At 42.7% G+C, this 18,520-nt stretch overlaps 1 protein-coding gene across 1 annotated transcript in view; it reads right to left on the bottom strand.

Moving 5' to 3' along the window:
* Positions 1-231: 231 nt before the first annotated feature.
* ppfia4 (PTPRF interacting protein alpha 4) overlaps positions 232-18,520 on the bottom strand; it is a 72,269-nt gene continuing 53,980 nt past the window's right edge. The window contains exons 7-30 of the mRNA XM_042494959.1: positions 16,248-16,472; positions 14,526-14,660; positions 13,768-13,902; positions 13,443-13,526; positions 12,442-12,573; positions 12,223-12,285; positions 11,793-11,884; positions 11,561-11,690; positions 10,360-10,556; positions 9,348-9,576; positions 9,212-9,247; positions 9,000-9,121; positions 8,612-8,724; positions 8,426-8,507; positions 8,225-8,306; positions 7,799-7,999; positions 6,409-6,471; positions 5,967-5,993; positions 4,589-4,764; positions 4,272-4,369; positions 3,464-3,639; positions 1,848-1,916; positions 1,583-1,769; positions 232-796 (exon numbers count right to left, since the gene is read on the bottom strand). Coding sequence (XP_042350893.1) covers positions 753-796; positions 1,583-1,769; positions 1,848-1,916; positions 3,464-3,639; positions 4,272-4,369; positions 4,589-4,764; positions 5,967-5,993; positions 6,409-6,471; positions 7,799-7,999; positions 8,225-8,306; positions 8,426-8,507; positions 8,612-8,724; positions 9,000-9,121; positions 9,212-9,247; positions 9,348-9,576; positions 10,360-10,556; positions 11,561-11,690; positions 11,793-11,884; positions 12,223-12,285; positions 12,442-12,573; positions 13,443-13,526; positions 13,768-13,902; positions 14,526-14,660; positions 16,248-16,472 — 2,898 coding nt within the window. The 3' untranslated portion in view covers positions 232-752. The remainder of the gene's footprint in view (positions 797-1,582; positions 1,770-1,847; positions 1,917-3,463; positions 3,640-4,271; positions 4,370-4,588; positions 4,765-5,966; positions 5,994-6,408; positions 6,472-7,798; positions 8,000-8,224; positions 8,307-8,425; positions 8,508-8,611; positions 8,725-8,999; positions 9,122-9,211; positions 9,248-9,347; positions 9,577-10,359; positions 10,557-11,560; positions 11,691-11,792; positions 11,885-12,222; positions 12,286-12,441; positions 12,574-13,442; positions 13,527-13,767; positions 13,903-14,525; positions 14,661-16,247; positions 16,473-18,520) is intronic.

The raw sequence follows: 18,520 nt of genomic DNA, 5'->3' as shown, positions 1-18,520 counted from the left end.
AGACCCTCCCACTAACAATTCACACACTTACAGCATACAGCAAAAGACACACAAAGGTCCGACACGGAGAGAAAGAGAAAGAAAGAAAGAGAGAGAGAACAGTCACTATCGAATACAGGGCATTGGGTTTCATACAGCAATGATATTATATTATTTTCCATATATATTTCCAATATATATATAAATTTATATATAATATTTCTATAAAAAACATAAGTCATCCATTTTATGTACAGAGACGATAAATGAGTAATACCTTGCATAACCGGTAGAGGGGCAATGTGCAGTGGGATCTGCCATTTATACAAGTATTCATCATTCCCAAGTCCAAATCAACGACTGGTCATCACCCATTTTAAATCTTTTTTTACACTAACCAACTTTGTTTGTTGCCTTGGATGTGATGACACAGGAAGATTGGTTTGGACTTGGCCATGTTGAGAGATTAGAACCAGGACAAGAACCCACAGCTGAGACCAGGGGAGCAGGAGCACGACACCACAACAACAAGGCTACTGGGAGCACTGGGGTAAACTGGGAGAGACAGGGATGAGTCTCCTTTACAGCAGCGAGCGCAGCCAACGAGCACTCTCAAGATCAAGAGTTCAAAGGTCAGAGTTGGCCTCTGTATTGCACGTGTCCGAAGGAGAGGTGAGAGGTGAAAGGTGGGAGGCGAGGCCAGGCAACAAAGGGGTGAAGACCCCCTCCCCAGTGGCACCCGGGCCTCCCTCTCCAGATTTGGCATATCACTCTCAAAAGGCCGCAAGCATGTGTCCGTATAGGTAATGAGAATGCACTGGAAGGGAGAAAAGAGAGGACATAAGAGAAAGACTGTCATGTACAATACAAGCAGATATTTAAATGACATGACATGAAACTGGTGGAAGCCCATTGATGCCAAAAATCAATAACTTATAATAAATCCCCAACCAAGGCAAAAATCAATATAACTTTTTTTGCAGGGTGGAAGACACTCTGACAACACAAAATACATTATAAACCATTTAAAGGGGACCATATATGCTTTTTCTGTCATATACAGTGTATATATATATATATATTTTGCCCCATTTATTGATTTATGGATTTATTTAATAGTCATATTTATTTACTTCCTGCTATTTTTTTTTTATTGATGTATTTATTTATTTATTTAATATTGGTTCAAATGGCATTCCATACAAATCAGCCAGATACACATATCAGCACATCAGTACTGTCAAGTTAGTGCCACATTCCTGCCTCATGCCACGCAGCAGGGCAATGCTGGTTAAAAGCGCACTGACCTGCACCTGATCAGCAGTTTCAGGTAGTGTTTAGTTAGCTTACCTGTTAGCATTAGCGCTCCTGTTAGTAAGCAGAGAGAAGTTAGCATGAATAGGTCCGCACGGCCGAGGGGTCGAGTCTCGGGGGCGCCGGGGGAGGAGCTTGAGAGGACGGTGGCACAGAGGGATGGACGCAGCAGGACAGAGAGGACACAGCGTGCAGTTAGTCAGTCAGGACAAGCAGAAAGAAGCACATAGATACACACAGAAAAATACAAAGGCTGAGGTAGAGGAGTTTGGTTAGTACTGTAACACACCTTCGGGCTGCAGCTGTTTCTTGGGCAGCAGATTCACAGACGGCGGCATGGACATGGAGGGCATGCGGAAGCCAGCAGGCAGCGTTTCCATGGAGCCCGCCATCATGCCCAGGCCCGCCCCTCCCTCACGCGCCCGAAATCTCTTGCGCCACGATGGAGAGCGTCGAAAAGACTTGTCATCCCCGCTCTGCAGGGACAGGGACAAAGGTCAGACAATTGGTGCTTTTTCGACAGTGTTGTACTTTATCAAAGCTTGAGGTGTCACCTCCTCTAGTCGACGGTCGGTCCCCAGGGCTAACAGGTTGTTGAACTCCCTCTCCAGGACCTGCCGTGCCTGAAAAACAACAAGAGACACAATAAAGCTGTGTTAACCAACCAGGCTCTCTAATGAACTGATGGCAAAATGTCAGTGAAAACTCTTGAAATATCTCTAATAAACAGGAGTAACCTTATTGTTAATCTGTGAATAATAATTGTGGGCAAGTAATCTGTACTGACTGGGATATTCTTTTAAGTCAGTTCTGAGTGAAAAACAACAGAGGCCTTCAGATCCAAAAACAACTGATACAGAATCTGAGGCAGGAGGAAATGTTGGCAGTGTGCAGCCAGCAGTACAGGCAAGTGCTGACTGCACACAAACTGCAGTGTCACCAAAAAGTAAATCAACCAATCTCATAAAAAACTGTGACTGTTGGAAGATGGACTGGTTGCGGGGAAGCTAAAAGGCCTGTCATGACCTGGCACTACTGGGGACCGAAGTGTTGATTGTGATATCAGGATGAGTGGTGGACAAAGTACACAACCCTGTTGCTTGAGACAAAGTATGGATACTCCTGGTCAACTTTTACTCCAATACAAGTGAAAGTTGCTGAGTCAAATTATTACTTGAGTTATACTTGTTTTAAAAAATACTAAAGTATTCAAAGTACTTTTTTTCTTTGTAATCTAAACACGTTGTATATTGTCACAATATATTTACAATACAGAGTAAAACATTTTAAACGATACAAATCATTCTTTATTTCAAAAACATCAAACATGGACTTGTGATATGGCCGTAGGTGATCTGGTGGGGAGTCTTTTTCTTCACCTGTTTCTGAAGCTGCTACTGACACCACATAACCAAATACAGCCGCCTGCTGATGACCTCTGCTTTCTACCTGTCTCTACCGATGAACTGCCCAATCTGAGCTGTGCATGAGCGAGGTACAGGAACACCACTTCAACAAACAAACCACACACAGAACTGTATGATCAAAGTTTATGGACTCTTGCATTTGAAAAAATGAAAAGTATCCACAGACGTCAGAGCAACAACAGCCTTTGTGTTATAATTGCAATTATTCTTGATCCATGTCTCACATTTTGTTGTGCCTGTGCCTTGAATTTGAGAGTACTGGGCTTAAAAAGTCCTTGAATTCGATCTTGAAGAAGATGTGGGAAAGTCCAAAGTCTAAGATTTAGGGGGATTTACTGGCATCGAGTGATGATTGTAGATTGCAACCAGCTGAAACTTCTTTAGTGTTTTTTGTTCAGGAGATTTTTACCGGGTGCAGAATTGTCTGCAGAGGTCTCTTCCTCTCCAAAACAAACCAACCAGGTGATCAAAGCTGGTAAAAACACTAAATAATGCACTTAACATAAAACATCAGTGTTTTTCCTATGCTATTTGGCTAGTGGTGAAGGGCTGATAACACGGTGGCTGACGTGAAAACCTGAATGGCCCTTTTTTAGAGTGAGTGTTTGGATTATCCGCTCTGGGCTCCCATAGAAGCATGGTGGTGCATGGTGGTCCTTATGTAGATACAAACATATGATAAGAAATGAATTGGCAGCAATCAATCATTGCATGCTGAATGTTGTGCTTTTCTTAATAACCACCTGTGTGTTCTGCATAGGGATCTGCAAGATGAGCGCGAGGCTGCTGTAGTCGAAGGTCTCGTCCAGAGAGATGAGCGCACCGTGGACGCCACTTTCCAACAGGTTGCCGCTATACTCCCTCAAACCAATGGACAGGACCCAGTGGATCACCTGCTCATTGGTCCACACCAACACATCTAAAGGAAAATGAGAGCGGCTTCAGACTCACGGTACTGCAGCATCACGCTATCATTACCAGAACATAAGAGCAGCTTAAGTCAGAGTGAGAGAGAGAGAGAGAGAGATAAAGAGATAATGTGCATGTCCACATAGTGTCAACTCACTGGCACACTCCCTTTGTTCATTTAAAGCACAGCTGTCAGCCAGCTTTCCAAGTTGGAACAGGCGGTGTGTGTGCGCATGTGTGTGTGCGTGTAAACAGGGCAGGACTCTGATTTGACGTGACAGCTGAGTCAAGTTCATGTGCAGAACTCAAGGTCAAAAGGGCGAGAGGGCTGGCTAGATCTAAGTGAGTGTGTTTGTGTATGTGTGTGTGTGTGTGTGTGTGTGTGCTACTCTTGGTATGCAGAGCTTTGGATCACAAGATTGTAGGTCTGCTTCAGCTGGCTTTTTGACAGTCTGAGGTGCAGCTGTTTCATTGCTCAGGCCAAATTGACAATATCAAGCAAAACCACTAGGTGGTACTCTGGCCCGATGAGACTGGACGTGTGCATTCTTGTGCCCTAGTGTTTGTGCGTGCCCATCTGTGTGTGTGTGTTTGCTTTTTTTGTCACTGCGCGTGTATCGGGGGTGTGTGTGTATAGGGTACCTTTCATGTCGTGTTGGCTGTCCTCTCTCCGGCGCTCCAGGTCTTTCCTGTCATAATTGAGTCTCTTCAAGCACATAATCCCATACTGCAGACTAGCCCTGGTACACACACACACACACACACACACACACACACACACACGCAGAAATACACACACACACACACAAACATGATGGAACAAACAAGCTCACACACAAACAAAGAAAAGCACATATGCATCATTAGCCTTCTCATCTCCATTGCTAATGTGTCCAGTTAGCAGATGAAAGGGGGATGCTGATCAAACAGCAGCTAAGACGACTGCCACAACGACAGACCTATGGAAGCTGTCCACCATCTTGAGGTGGCTTCTCAGGTCCTTCTTGGTCAGGTGGTCCAGCATGCGTGCGTCCACCAGACACTCCATGAAGTAGGAGCGGTACTGAGGCAGACCGAGGCTTGGCAGCCACTCATTCCCTATCCACTCATGATTCATGTCGCCATACGCCAGAGTCTACAGGGAGAGGAGCGCAGAATGTTACAAAATCGTGCAGCAGAAAAAGAGAGAGACTTCTCTCTGTTTCAGGATTATATACTGTCCACGCGTACATGACTGTGGGACTGTTGTATGTGGAAAAAATATATGCTCTGGTTCAAAAAGCTACTTTAGTAATACATCTAATAATATTCTGCTATTTTGAATAACCAAAATGAATACATTTTCCCCAAATTTCTTGCACATACAAATGCACTGTAAGTCCAAATGATGAGGGGTAGGCAATATGGCCCTAAAATAATGCTATAATTCATGGTATTTTTTCCCAATAAGGATGTTCTGATATGAAAAAAATATTTTGAAACATAAGACATATTTTATTATTCATTTCAAGAACATACAATTGCAACAAAATAAGTGTTATAATTTTACATGATAGCATAAATTTAAGAATTTGCCTTCAAATATTCAGGAAAAAAAACAACAACATTTTTTTTTCATTTTTTGGGCCATCATTAATGTTATTAGATACACCTGTGCTCTCAATGATGTCTCTGATCAAAAAATCAGCACTGCTTTACATGATGGTAAAATTCGAGCCCCTCATAAGTTGAAAGGCCTTGCACAGCCACTGAGGTGTTTTCAGTCATTCTCTTTAATTTGTCCTCTTCTTAGGTTGGTATTGGGCAGAAAAGGGAGGATTATTAAAAAAAAATCCCAAATTAGGGAAAAATCTTCATTTATAATTATAAGAATAATATATATCATTTATATATTATATGTAGAATTAAGATTTGAAATTGTGCTACAGAATAAAATAACAAAATATTTAAAATAAATACTATTGTATAAATACAATTTTCTTGTAGCCTTTTTTTTTCTTTTTTAAATTTTTGGGCCATGTTTTTGAAAGAAATCAAACCAATTTGCTCAGGTTTTAAAGGGTTAGAGGGGCAGTTCACCCAAATAACAGACATTTCTCAACTGAGGTAAGCAGGGTGTATTTAGTGGTGCCCAAATCATTAAAAAAACGATTGATGAACATTTTTGGATTCCTGCCATATATTCTGCCTCTGTGTCCACTTTCCCAGTGACTGTGTACAGAGTATAATATTGACAGTGAAATGGCTGCCCGATCTTAGTCAAATATGAGTGTATGTGTTAGTGAGACGCGTGGGCTGAGTGTGTGCAGAGAGATGTTAGCAGATCAGTAACCTCACCTGGGCCCAGCTGCCCTCCTCATTCTCCTGAGTGGCAGCATGGTAGAGACAATACAAGGTCAGAGAGACTCACATAGTGCACATCCAGAAATACACACACACACACACACACACACACACACACACACACACACACAAAGCTCTTCTAAGGCTTTACTCTGCAGTTAACCTTTACAAGCTTTAAACACCCATACACTCGTATCATTAATTCAACTTTTCAGAGACACAGATGACATGACGACAGGTTCTAACAGTTACATCCAACACCCACGTAGAAATATCGGCACAAGCACAAAAAATGCGTCAGTGTGTGATGTAGTTTGTGTGTATTAAAGGGGTCTTCCGGGAGATGACATATGTGTGTCACGGTGGGGACAGTGTGAGTGTGAGAGAGTGTTGGGTGGGGAGGGGAAGGGGAGGAGAGCACCCAGATGGTACTGACCGCTTTAGTGGAGGAAGCCAGGTTCTCCATCTCTTCATGAGTCACCCACACATTTCCGGAGGACTGCTCAGAGGACGAAAACACACCCGTACACACACATGCATGCAAAAACACACACAAAAGAATGGACCGCCCAAGAATGCACTCGTGTATATTTTCACACATAATAATCATCATGCGCACACACAGACCCAGACACACGCACGCACGCAGACACACACACTCACACACACACACACACACACACACACACACAAACACACAAACACACACACACACAAAGACAAACATTGTGTTGAGTGATGCCAAGGGAAGGAGTGTATTTCAGGCAGGTAGCTTGTAGCTATATGTGGCACTATTTGTTTTCCCACAGAACCTCATGCAGTTTATGTCAGCAGAAAAGGACATGTCAACCCAAATACTGTAGTCTGAACAGGAACAAAAGAAGCCAGAGTGAGGAGTCATCACCCCAGGGTGCAGAGTGAAGGTTAAAAGGAATACTACCCCCCCCTGCCCCCTCATGTTCTTTTGTATATAGATTACATTGAATTTGTGAAGAAAAGCTTTTTCTTGCATGACTTCTGTGAAAGAAGAATAAAAAAAAACGGAGACATTTCTTGATGAATTGAAGTCATAGGGGTCCGAGATTAACAACAGCAAAACTATATAAACTATACAACTCGTGCAGCATAAGTTCAAGTCTAGTTTATTGAGTCGTATGCACAGTGCTTCCCAAACAGACAGCCCTTTCCGACATGGAGAAAAGCCAAACTCCCCTGACAAAAACTTTACCTTGCTGAACATAGAAGCAAAGTCCAAAAATAACACAAACACAGTAACTGATGTAGGCAGTGGTAGAGCAGCAACTTCGGTGCTCAGCAACGTAAAATGACTGTTTTTATCAGTGGAGTCTGGCTTTGAAGAGAGCATGGGTAAGTTCGACTTATCGGCTGTCTGTTTGAAGCACTGAGCATACAACTGGATAAATGAGACTTGGATTGCACTGTGCGAGTTGTTTGAGCCTGTAAATTGATGTTTTGATATAGTTCTGCCATTTAAAACTTGGTTCCCTATTTCTTCTCTTAATCAAGAATTTTTTTCAATTTTTGATTCTTTGTTCACCTTGGAGGCATGTGAGAAAAAACAAATTTCTTTCACAAATTCAACATAACACAGAGAGTAACTGACATTCAAATGATCATTTGAGGGGCAAAGTATTCCTTTAAGTCTAACAGTGGAGGAGGGTCTCGAGTGTTTTGTGTTGGGTTATGTGTTCATATTCATGATCCTACTGCACTTTTGTGTATGTTCTTGTGCTCTTTTATTCATTTGCTGTGTGTGTATTATGCACATGTGCGATCATTGAGGGATATTTGTTGGATTATTTTACCGTTCTGGAAGTAAGCGGTGCCGACGGGCTGGTGAGGGACACCATCTCCTGGATGGCCAGGCGTAGTTTGAGTCGATGCAGAGGGTTGCTGATGCCAATCTCCCTCTGAATCTCCGTGTCGGACAGAGCTGACATGATGGCTCCACTCTTGACGTTGGCGCGACAGGCTGCCACATACCATGCCGGCATACCCACCCACAGCTGGTGAGAGTCATCAAGATACTCAACGTCACCACTAGTGTCACCATACAAGGACAGATTAGAAGGGGGAGTGACTGCAGATCAGGCTGAAATGGTCCGTGTGGTATTTGATATTGCACTGTATATTGTATTAGATAAAGTAGTAGCCTGACATACAGACAGAAAGACAGAGAGGTTTGGGGAAAATTTATGGTTGGTAGACATAAAAGTAGATTAGGGGAGCACCTCTAGCCAGGAGACGACAGTAGGGCCATCCCAATGGGCAAATGGCAGTCCCCTTTTCCTGGCGTCTTCCAAAAGCTCGTGTCTATCAAGGGAATTAAAATGGACAAAAAAAAAACAGAAGAAGGTGAGAATTACCAGATAAAAGGCTTCAACTAAAAAGAACAACACACAAATTCAGAGAAAAAGAAAGGATGCTTTTACTTTTTCTTCATCCTGCGGTCCCTCTCAGCCTGTGTGCCCAGTTTTCCCAGAGTCATTGTGTCACCAATACCCATCTCAAAGTCTGTAATACAGCAAAGCTGCGTTAATTTTTTTATCTCTGTGAATCAAACATAGTCTCACACTGTCTGCATCAGTGTGGGATATGGTATGTTGTTTGCAGTGTACCTGTTAAGGCCTGTAGAGGCTGTCCATCCCTGCCTACAGTCTGCTCCATTCGACCCTTCTCCTTCTTCCCAAACAACCGGCCGATAGATGACTTGATTCCTTTCTTCTGCTTGCTGCAAACAGTTGAAACAGAGAAAATTGTGCGACTAAAAAATCTTAGTCTATAGTGTTGTCAGCTACGACTAAGAAAGGTAAACAGCTGTTTTTGTCGGTGTGACGCAAAGAGATTCAGATCCAATTCCAGTGACTACAATCTTTTAAACTTGTTGGTGGAAAGCTGACATGGACCCATAAAACACCTCGACAGCAGCAAGTCTGTACAGATGTTGATTTATCATAGTGTGCTACCTGTGTGTGTGTGTGTGTGTGTGTGTGTGTGTGTGTTTACCCTCGGCCGTCCTCTAGACTGCCTGTGAACTGGGCGAAATTGGTTTCTAGCCGTAAACTACGAGGGGACGAGGGAGGCGATGTCTCACACTTGATAGTAGCTTTATCCACTTCCACCGGAGACTAGAAGAGTCACAAGAGCAACTCAGATCAGTCAGGAAAGCCACAGCCGCACATAAAAAGGTACAATTTTAGTTGTTTTTGCAAACTTACTGCTACTTTCCTGCGGTGTTTCCTCAAGTCGCTTGGCTGTCAAAAAAAACAACAAAAAAAATAGTTACAGATGCAGCTTTTTGCACTGAACAAACTGGTGTATGACGTACAGGCTAAAATGTGTGTGCTTTCTGACCAGAGTCATGATGCCTAGATGGTGGCTGGTGTTGCGTGAGTGGTGTTTAGGTGTGGAGTGGCCACTGGTGGGCGGGGAGGAGGATGATGCCAGGGACTGGGCGGTGGCGGAAGTGGGCAGCGCTCGGGGTCGAAGCGTCACGTTGAGTCCGTCCATGCTGCCGCTGTTCACCCGAGACTCGATCTCGTCTGAGCGAAGGTCTGCTGACTCTCTCTCCACCTGGATCATCCTGCACACACACACACACACACACACACACACACACACGTGCACACATACATAATTCATTTTTTTAACACACAACAACACACACCTTGCATTTCTGTAATCATGAATGAAACTTATTAAGTTCTTATTAGACTTTAAAAAGCGCAGATTAAAATCACTTAGTTTGGATTTCTCATTTGTTCTACAAGTTTTACTTTTAATATCCTATTTATTCACTGAATCTCGGAAATGAAAATTATTTATTTATTTACTGTTTACAATTGTATAAACATTTAAAAATGCAAAGATCCTGGCAATAATGCATTATAAATATACCATGTGTGGGCCTTTTTTTTTATTCCTTCGAGGGAATCTGGCTCTTCTGCAGCATATTCAGCATCTATTTTGCATCTCCTCCCCAGAAGCATATTCTGACGTGTCAGGAGAGGACATGTTTACTGTAAAGTGCAATAAACAGCGTCCTCTTCCAGCAGGAAGCAGAATTGAATAGTGAATAGTCTTATCTACATGTTATCATCTATCTAATGCTACTGTTGGTTGCGGTGTATCGTGTCTGGCCACAGGCCTTGATGCAAAACATTAACAAGACTGAGCAGCAGCACCTTTATTTTGCTGCAGTATCTTCAAAACGTCCCCTTTCTTGTAATTATTGGTCGCATTATCGTGAATACTTTGTTCCCCTTTTTATCTGCGTCCCGTTTCCCGCTGCTGCGCTGACCCAGTTTCCCCAAGGGGATCATGAAACTGTCATGTGCTGAAATCTAATGTGCCTGCGCTTTGTCACCTTATCTCTTCATTGATAGCGTCGAGCTGCTCCTGCAGCATGAGAGCGAGAGTCTGAGCGTCTGATTGGCCGCTGGGGGAAAGCAGGGTTGAGCTAACGTCATCATCCAGGTCTGACTCTGCCTCGATGTCACTGCCCAGGAGGTGGCTGACGCTCCCACGCAGAGATGGGTAGTCCTGTTCGAACATTGCGCACACCTGGATACAACACATACACACGAGTTTTAATCTGGGTAGATGCAGTCCACATGTGAAATACAACACACACTGATCATGCCTAAATGTGTCCGAAGAATAGCAGGGTTCCTGTGAATCTTTAAAAAGCATTGAAGTCCATAATCTTAAAAAAAAGGCCTTAATTGGTATTAAAATGTCTTGAATCAGTCTTTCAGAAAGCTTAAAAATGCTAAAACATAAGAGGTAGGATTTTTTTTGTATGACACTGCATTCTATAATAGTGTATTTTTTTAATCATTTTTTTTCTACACAAATAAAGTAATGTTTTATGTTGCAATGTAATATATATATATATTACATTGCAACATAAAACATTACTTTATTTGTGTAGAAAAAAAATGATTAAAAAAATACACTATTATAGAATGCAGTGTCATACAAAAAAAATCCTACCTCTTATGTTTTAGCATTTTTAAGCTTTCTGAAAGACTGATTCAAGACATTTTAATACCAATTAAGGCCTTTTTTTTAAGATTATGGACTTCAATGCTTTTTATATATACATATTTTGTCTTCAGTTTTGGTTATTGAAAAATTTGTCTTAAATTTAATTGCAAGAGGCATTAAACGAATCTTAAATCTAATTTGCCTTAAACTGTAGGAACCCTGAATATGCATTAGTTCTGATTAAACGTATACATGTAAAAATACGACACTTGTGTAAGTATATGGCCAGTTATGAAAAGAAATGGATGAACAGGAAACTTACATCAGACAGCATGTCCATGGCAGCAGGTGAAAGAGAGACAGAGAGGTTAGTAGAGAATGGTAAGTTAGGCATGAGGACCATCATACATCAGCCAAGGACTGACACTTAAAAGCAAAGCAGACATGAACTTGGATAAAGTTAGGAGCTGCATGTGGTTAGAAAAATAGTCGACACATGATCTGTAAGTAGGCCATCTTGCTTTGTGTATGTGAGGAACTGTGGGGTAGTTTTAGGTCGATAAAGACATAATTAGCACCTTGTTTGGGTCGTCTCGTAATGCTGACAGTCTGCCTTTCTGGGCCCTTCTGATCACAGTTGTGCTGTAGTGACCATCTTGGCCCTCCACCACAGAAAATCGAAGGTCGCTGGAGCTACCCAGGTGAGACCTGAGATATACACAGAACAGCATTCAGTAATGTATATAGCAACATGTTAGAGGGTGTGTTCATGAGGAAGCACATGTGGAAGAGGTGTATGTTTGTGTATACCGAGGGTGAGTTCCATCTCCAAATGCCCCACTGCGGCGTTTCAAGTGGTCGATCTCATTTCTCAACTTCTCAATCTCTCCAATCAGGCGTTCCTGAGGGAGAGAAGGGCATCATACTGCTAGGCTGTATACTGCTAGGTGGCTTCATCTATAATCCAGCTTTATTTAGTAAACTCATCATTGCTTTTGAAGCACAATCTTAATCTGCAAGGCAACAATTGACTACAGCTGTTAAGTGTGACGGATACAAATGAAATGTAGTAGTATTAAGAAGTATTAAGTAGCACAAAACTATATTTATGCAGCAGCACTTAAGTGCATATTATTAGTAACATTCCACTGCTGATATGGGGCATTTCTGTTTGAGGTGAGGAGACAGTTGTAGTTTTCATTGTTATTCATCCAAGGTGATTGATTTACGTCTTACTGACCCTGGTGTGGTGGAATTCTTCCAGCTGTTTCTGGCAGTTCTCGAGGTCCTGAATGAGCGAGTTCTAGACAAGAAGTCACGAAACCATGTCAGAACAGATCTGCGTGTCCAAGTAGAACATGTGCTCCACTGTATATTAATTTGTTATGTGAGGCAATAACAACAGCAATATGAGCTGCTGCCGCTGCTGCTCAGATGAATGCGTGTGTACAGGCCTTGCCTTGTCCTCCAGGGCAGCCATGCGTTCTTTCAAATGGAGCTGCAGTCTTTCGTTGGACTCAGTGAGCAGACGATCCACGGTGTCAGACAAACGCTTGTTGTGCTCCTCATTCATCTTCTCTCTCTGACGAGCCTGATGAGCGAAGAGAGAGAGAAGCAGACGAATGACATCAAGGTTTCTCTTTTGACACAGACTCCATTTGAGCGTATTTATGCAGATAATCAAGCATCTCAGCATGGATTAAAGGATGAAGTGTGTATTTAGCCCAAGATCACCAGCTGCTAGAGATACAGTAGGTCTTCTTGGCCAACAATGGATCTCTCACAGTCGGAATGATTTAATTACAGTCATTGACATGATGATGAAAAAAGGTTAAACGCCCGTTCCTGAATGGGAAGTGCTGTGCCTAATATGTATTCTACGATAATTTCATTAAAGTAAATTAACACCACAGACACACAAACAAACACAAATCTGCATCCTCAGAGAGCTCCTTTGACTAAATATAGTCATGAGATCGCACAGAGTGAGAGAGAGAAATTAGCCTTGCGTGAATTATTCAGAGTCTAAAGATAGCAGCCAATCAGTCTTATGGGGGGGGTTGCAGCAAGATATGTGGATTTGGTTCATATTCATGCAACAATGCACAGGGAAAATGGAGAGCCCTTCATATGTGTTTCTGTCCTGTGTGTTTTTTGTGTGTACGTGTCTGCATGAGGGAGCACAGAGCCACGGCGTCCAACTAATGTGAGGCATCAGCCCGCGCACACACACACACACACACACACACACACACACACACACACACACACACACACACACACACACACACACACACACACACACACACACACACACACACCACACACACACACACACACACACACACACACACACACACACACACATGCAACAAAGTGAGAGGTCAGAGAAACCCTGCAGGGCTGGTGCATACACAAACACACACACACACACACACACACACACATATGCTCACATACCCTTCCTAGCTCTTGGTTCTTCTCCTCCAGTTGTGACTCCAGCTGTCTGAGCCGCTCCTCCACGTTGCCATGGCGCTCCTCAGCCTGCAGGGGGAGACACTGACATGTAAGTACGACTGCCTCTGTAAGCTCTGTGGCTGTGTTCAATATCTGCTTCTATGTTTTGAATATAGGCATAACTGACTCTTGCTTTATTGCATGTAGCGCCCGTTGCTGTGTTCTCTGCAGTTGTGTGCTGGTGTGTGTGTGTGTGTGTGTGTGTGTGTGTGTGTGTGTGTGTGTGTGTGTGTGTGTGTGTGTGTGTGTGTGTGTGTGTGTGTGTTACCTTTGAGAGTGCTGCCACTCTCTGTGCCAGTTCAGCCTCCACCTCTGGCAGTGTCTCAGCCTTCCTCATGGTCTGAGCCAGCCTCTGCTCTGCCATCTCCAGCATCTCCTGCAGCTGGCGCACCTTCTCCTCGCTCTGACACACACACAAACAAACACACACATGTGCACGGGACATTAGCGCGGCCACAGGAGAGGTGTAATCAGTGTAGTGCAGCCAGCGTGTAGCAAGGGCACGACACGTGGGCACAAACCGAGGATGCTTCTGGTGTCCCCCATGTGGAGCTGAACTCACATTGACCCTGAACTACACGTGAACCTTGGAGCAGGATGTTTCTATTTCTCTCTCACACACAGACTGTAATATTCTTCAGCGCCTTGCTTACATTGTCACAAAAGTATTGATTTTCTGATCGTGGATGACATTGTTAAGGCTTGAAATATTAAAATGTTGCAAGAAAGAAAGAGAGCACACATTAGCCTGAATCCATAACTCAAATGTCACCTTGCATCAAGACAAATGTGCCATTTTTGGTGTCACTTAACAACACATTAGGATTGTAACACATCCAAGGAAGCCTGAACATGTAGCAGCACAGTGACACGGAACATTTATGAATATTGATTAAGTCCTTCTGTCAGGCTTCATTAACTGATTTGTGACAGAGCAGCTCACTGTGTAGTTGTTTTTTAGACGCTGTGCTTACATCTCAGTCTGGTACTCTGTATGGCTGGTGGTGTTACTTGTGCGTGTGTTACCTGCCGATGCAGCGAGTCCTTGGTGGCCAGTTCATTCTCCAGTTTGTCGTTAAGGTCATGGATGTGTGTGGTCTCCCGCTGAGCAGCCAGGTAGCGTTTCTCTAACGTTGTTATCCTTTCCTCCATGTCCTCTCTCTGTGGGTGTAGAGACACAACAACAACAACAACAACAACAAGAAAATCATGAGAAACTAGCCCGCAACATGCATATTGAGGCAAAAAGCCATTACCAGTGTATACATGTATGGCCAAATTCAACCATTTTATGATTTAAAATTTATTATCTGTATACAGGATTACTTCACCTTCTTAAGCATCTAGCTCAAGGACTTTCCAGGCTCAGTTTTCTTAAATTCACGACCTAACACGACAGTTTGAGACGTGGATCAAGGATAATTGCTCTCATAACACTGAGAATTTTTATAATGAGAACTAGCAGGCTCACTGACAACAGTTCATAAGAGTGAGAAGCTTGAATGTGTGAACACTCTGTGCTGTGTTAGTGATGGCAGGTGGCGCACGAAACAGTGACGCAACTGTGGGAGATGCACATTGGTGCACCGTGTTGTATTTACTAACGTGTAGTTAAAAAAATATTAAAAGAACTTAAATTTCTGTTCATGCAAAAAATACACAAATTCAAGAACTTTCAATGACCCGTGTCTATTTAGCTTTTCCCCTGTCAAATTTACAAACTTTCAGAGAACCCCTATGAATAAACCTTTTTAAAATCTTGTATTTTTCAGTTAGTATGTAAGACATGTATGTATGCTATCATTTAGCCAAACTTTGATATTTGTGCCAGCACACAAAAAACAAACAAATGTCGCATGAACACTAATAAAAATGCATTGGCTAAATAGCCAGAGCATCCAATAAATGAGGTTTGTTAGAGGGCCATGTGGTTACTGTTTGCAACTCTGTGTTGCCAGCACTTCACATCTGATTTATCAGTAACACAGCTGAACTAGCTGAATAGTGTTTTTTTATTACCTTCAAGCCATAAAATCCAGTTACAATAAACAACTTTGGAAACCCTTTTTTCAAATATTTTGTTTTAAAAATAATCTTGTGTGTCACAAGTAGCATGGGCAGATAATGAGACAACGGGCCTGGGCACAGATGTGCAAAAGGCCCCACCACCTCTCCTAAATAGGTGGAAGACACACAGACTTTGTAGTGGGTTTGTGTCGTCATTTTGTGTCTTCTTGTGGTTATTTTGTCGCTTTTTGTAGTAAATTTGTGTCTCTTGGCAGTTCCCTTACACAACTTTGTAGTCTTTTTTATGTCTTTGTGGCCATTTGAGGGTTGGCACATGTTATTTTGAGTGAAGTTTTGCAGATGAAGGCCAGGGGCCCCGACACTTTATGCCTGGTAGGCCCATTCAGTTATCCACCCATGACTGGTAGTTGCTTTTGATGGTGTGTGAAACGCAATAACACATCACATAATTGTACGTTCAGCCAGTCTTAGCCATCTGCTATTGTGTACGGTTTCTCTGTAGGAGTGAGAAATCTCTGTATCAAGGGAAAAAAATGTGTATTTTTAAAAATGATTGATTAAATGATATCGTAATGTATTTATATAGAGCCGTGCATTTTCCCCACAAAACAGCAGAATGTTAAATTGTCTTTACTTTTCATTTAAAAAGCTCTAGGTTTTTGTAGCCCACCGCACTTTGTGCTTGCTCCCAGAACAAAAGCGTGTTTCCTTTACGCTCACCTCTCTCTGTTCCCGCTGTTGTTTGATTGACAGCTCCTCGCTGCGGCTCAGTTCTCGCCGTGCATTTGCGAGCTCTGCCTCCAGGTCGGCTATGCGGCCGTTGAGAGTTGTGGTGTGCTCACGGCTTTGGGCCAGCTCCTTGTTGGTCCTATCCAGCAGCTCCTGAAGATCAGATGCCCGGCTGTGGGTGTCATCGTGGGCATCTATAGAGCCATTGGGCAGTCTCTGTAAAGTTAACGCACAATATTAATGGAAATATATGCACATTCTCACATGAAATGTATTTTAGGGCTGAGACACACATCCAAATGTGCACACCATGGGTGGAGAGTATTGAGAGTTGTTGTAAAACTGATAAAGTTTGATGACCTAGATATAAAAGTGTTATGCATATGAGGGTGGGTTGCGTGAGGTTAGGCTGCCATGTTGTTGTTTTGATGTTGTTTCTCTTCTCTTCACAGCTCAAAGTGTAGTTAATTCCGGGGCCTTAATTAAACAAACCTTCGGGGACACGTATTCAGACAGGCAACACAGTGGGCAGCAAAAGTTAGGAGGACCCCCTCCGCTCCCTCATGTGCCAACTTTGCCTGCTCATGAATATGTTACAGAAACAGAAACATGCACAGAAACACTGGGGGGTGTAGGGATAAATGACCTGTGTAATAAAACACACCTGGTGATTCGTGCAGTTGTGTGTAACTCCAGTTTAGCCATTAGACTTACTCCTGGGGACTTTGCCAATAGTATTAAACAGCCTCATGTGAATGATAACGTGTAACAGGTACAATGTGGTTTTAAGATTGTCTTTGTTTGGGTTCCTGCTGGAAAAGTACATGTGGTCATGATCATTTTATGGTGTTTTCAAATCTTCTCTAATTGCAACATCCGGGGGCAGTGACTGTCAGCAGGGCAGTGGGTGTCGTGGATAAATGTCCTGACAGAGTGTGTGTTTGCACAGTTCACACTGAGACATCTACACTCTTCCTCCCGATGCTGGCACTTCAGCCATTTCTCTCTTAATCTTTTCTTCTTCACTTTCTGTGGCTATCCTTTGATACAGTCTTCTCTGGCTCTCTTCTTAATGGTATAGTATTGATTTTTTTCCCAGCTTTGATTATTCCTTTAATAAAACTGCTGTCTATTGACACTTATTTTTTCTTTATCCTGAAGCCAAACACGCAGGAACCAAAGTGAGTGGAGCTTGTGATGCTTCTCCTGGGCTGCCGGCCCGTGCAGAAGAAGGCGATTTCCAGGCTCCGCTGTTTAATCACAGGGAGGTTTGTTAGTCCCTGCGGACGGACCCAGACGCAGTTACATAATGTGTACTCATTTCAGGGCTGGCCTCAAACCATGGAGGACAGGGCTCGATATTAAGAGCAAGAGTCTTAATGTAATCAAGAGGATTCGTGCGATAATTTAGCCTCGTTAAAGGGATGGTTCAGATTTTTTGAAGTAGGGTTGTATGAAGTCTTTACAGTCAGTGTATTACACACAGTAGATTTCTGTTAGCATGCCCCCATTTTGGAGAAGCAGCAGGAGTGCAACCACTGAAGCAATGCACTGCTGTGAATGGGGACCAGCAGCAAAACTTATTTTAGCCACCTAAAAAAAGTCCCACTTACAAAAAATCTATAATTGTGTGTCTATAACTTTACATCTATGCTATACTGAGAGGAATTTTACAGCTTTACCTTTCTGTCAAACAGCCTTTTTCATCTGGGAGGCTGTGACTGAGTCAGGGACTGACTGACTCAGTCCCATATGCATGCTCTTTTCAAAGCCACCAAACTCCATCGAGAAAAATAGTCATTTTAGCTCACTAAACACGAAAGCTGCTGGTCTTCCACTGCCTTTATCAGTTGGTGTGTATTATTGTGAGATTTTGGTGAATCTGACTTTACACTTTTAGGCAACAATGTCACAAAATAACACAAACAAAATAATTGATTGAGGCAGTGGCAGACCAGAAACTCCTGTGTTCAGCGAGGTAAAATTACTGTTTTTCTCAGTGAGTCTGGCTTTGAAGAGAGCAATAAAATGGTTTCCTTTTCACTGTCAGAAATTGCTGTCCGACAGAAATATAAAGCAGTTAAAATACTCTTAATGTTTTGGGTACATTGCTCAGCGTCAGTACTCCAGCCTGCTTCTCCAAACTGGGGGCATGCTTATTGGCATTTACTCGTGGGAGTACAAGTACCTCATACAACCACACTTCAAAAAATCTAAACTATTGTCATGATCCTGAGTTTTATTTATATTTTGCTATATTGTGG

Source organism: Plectropomus leopardus, chromosome 2 (genome assembly GCF_008729295.1).
Source record: "Plectropomus leopardus isolate mb chromosome 2, YSFRI_Pleo_2.0, whole genome shotgun sequence".
NCBI lineage: Eukaryota > Metazoa > Chordata > Actinopteri > Perciformes > Serranidae > Plectropomus > Plectropomus leopardus.
This window is presented reverse-complemented; position numbering and strand designations above follow the sequence as displayed.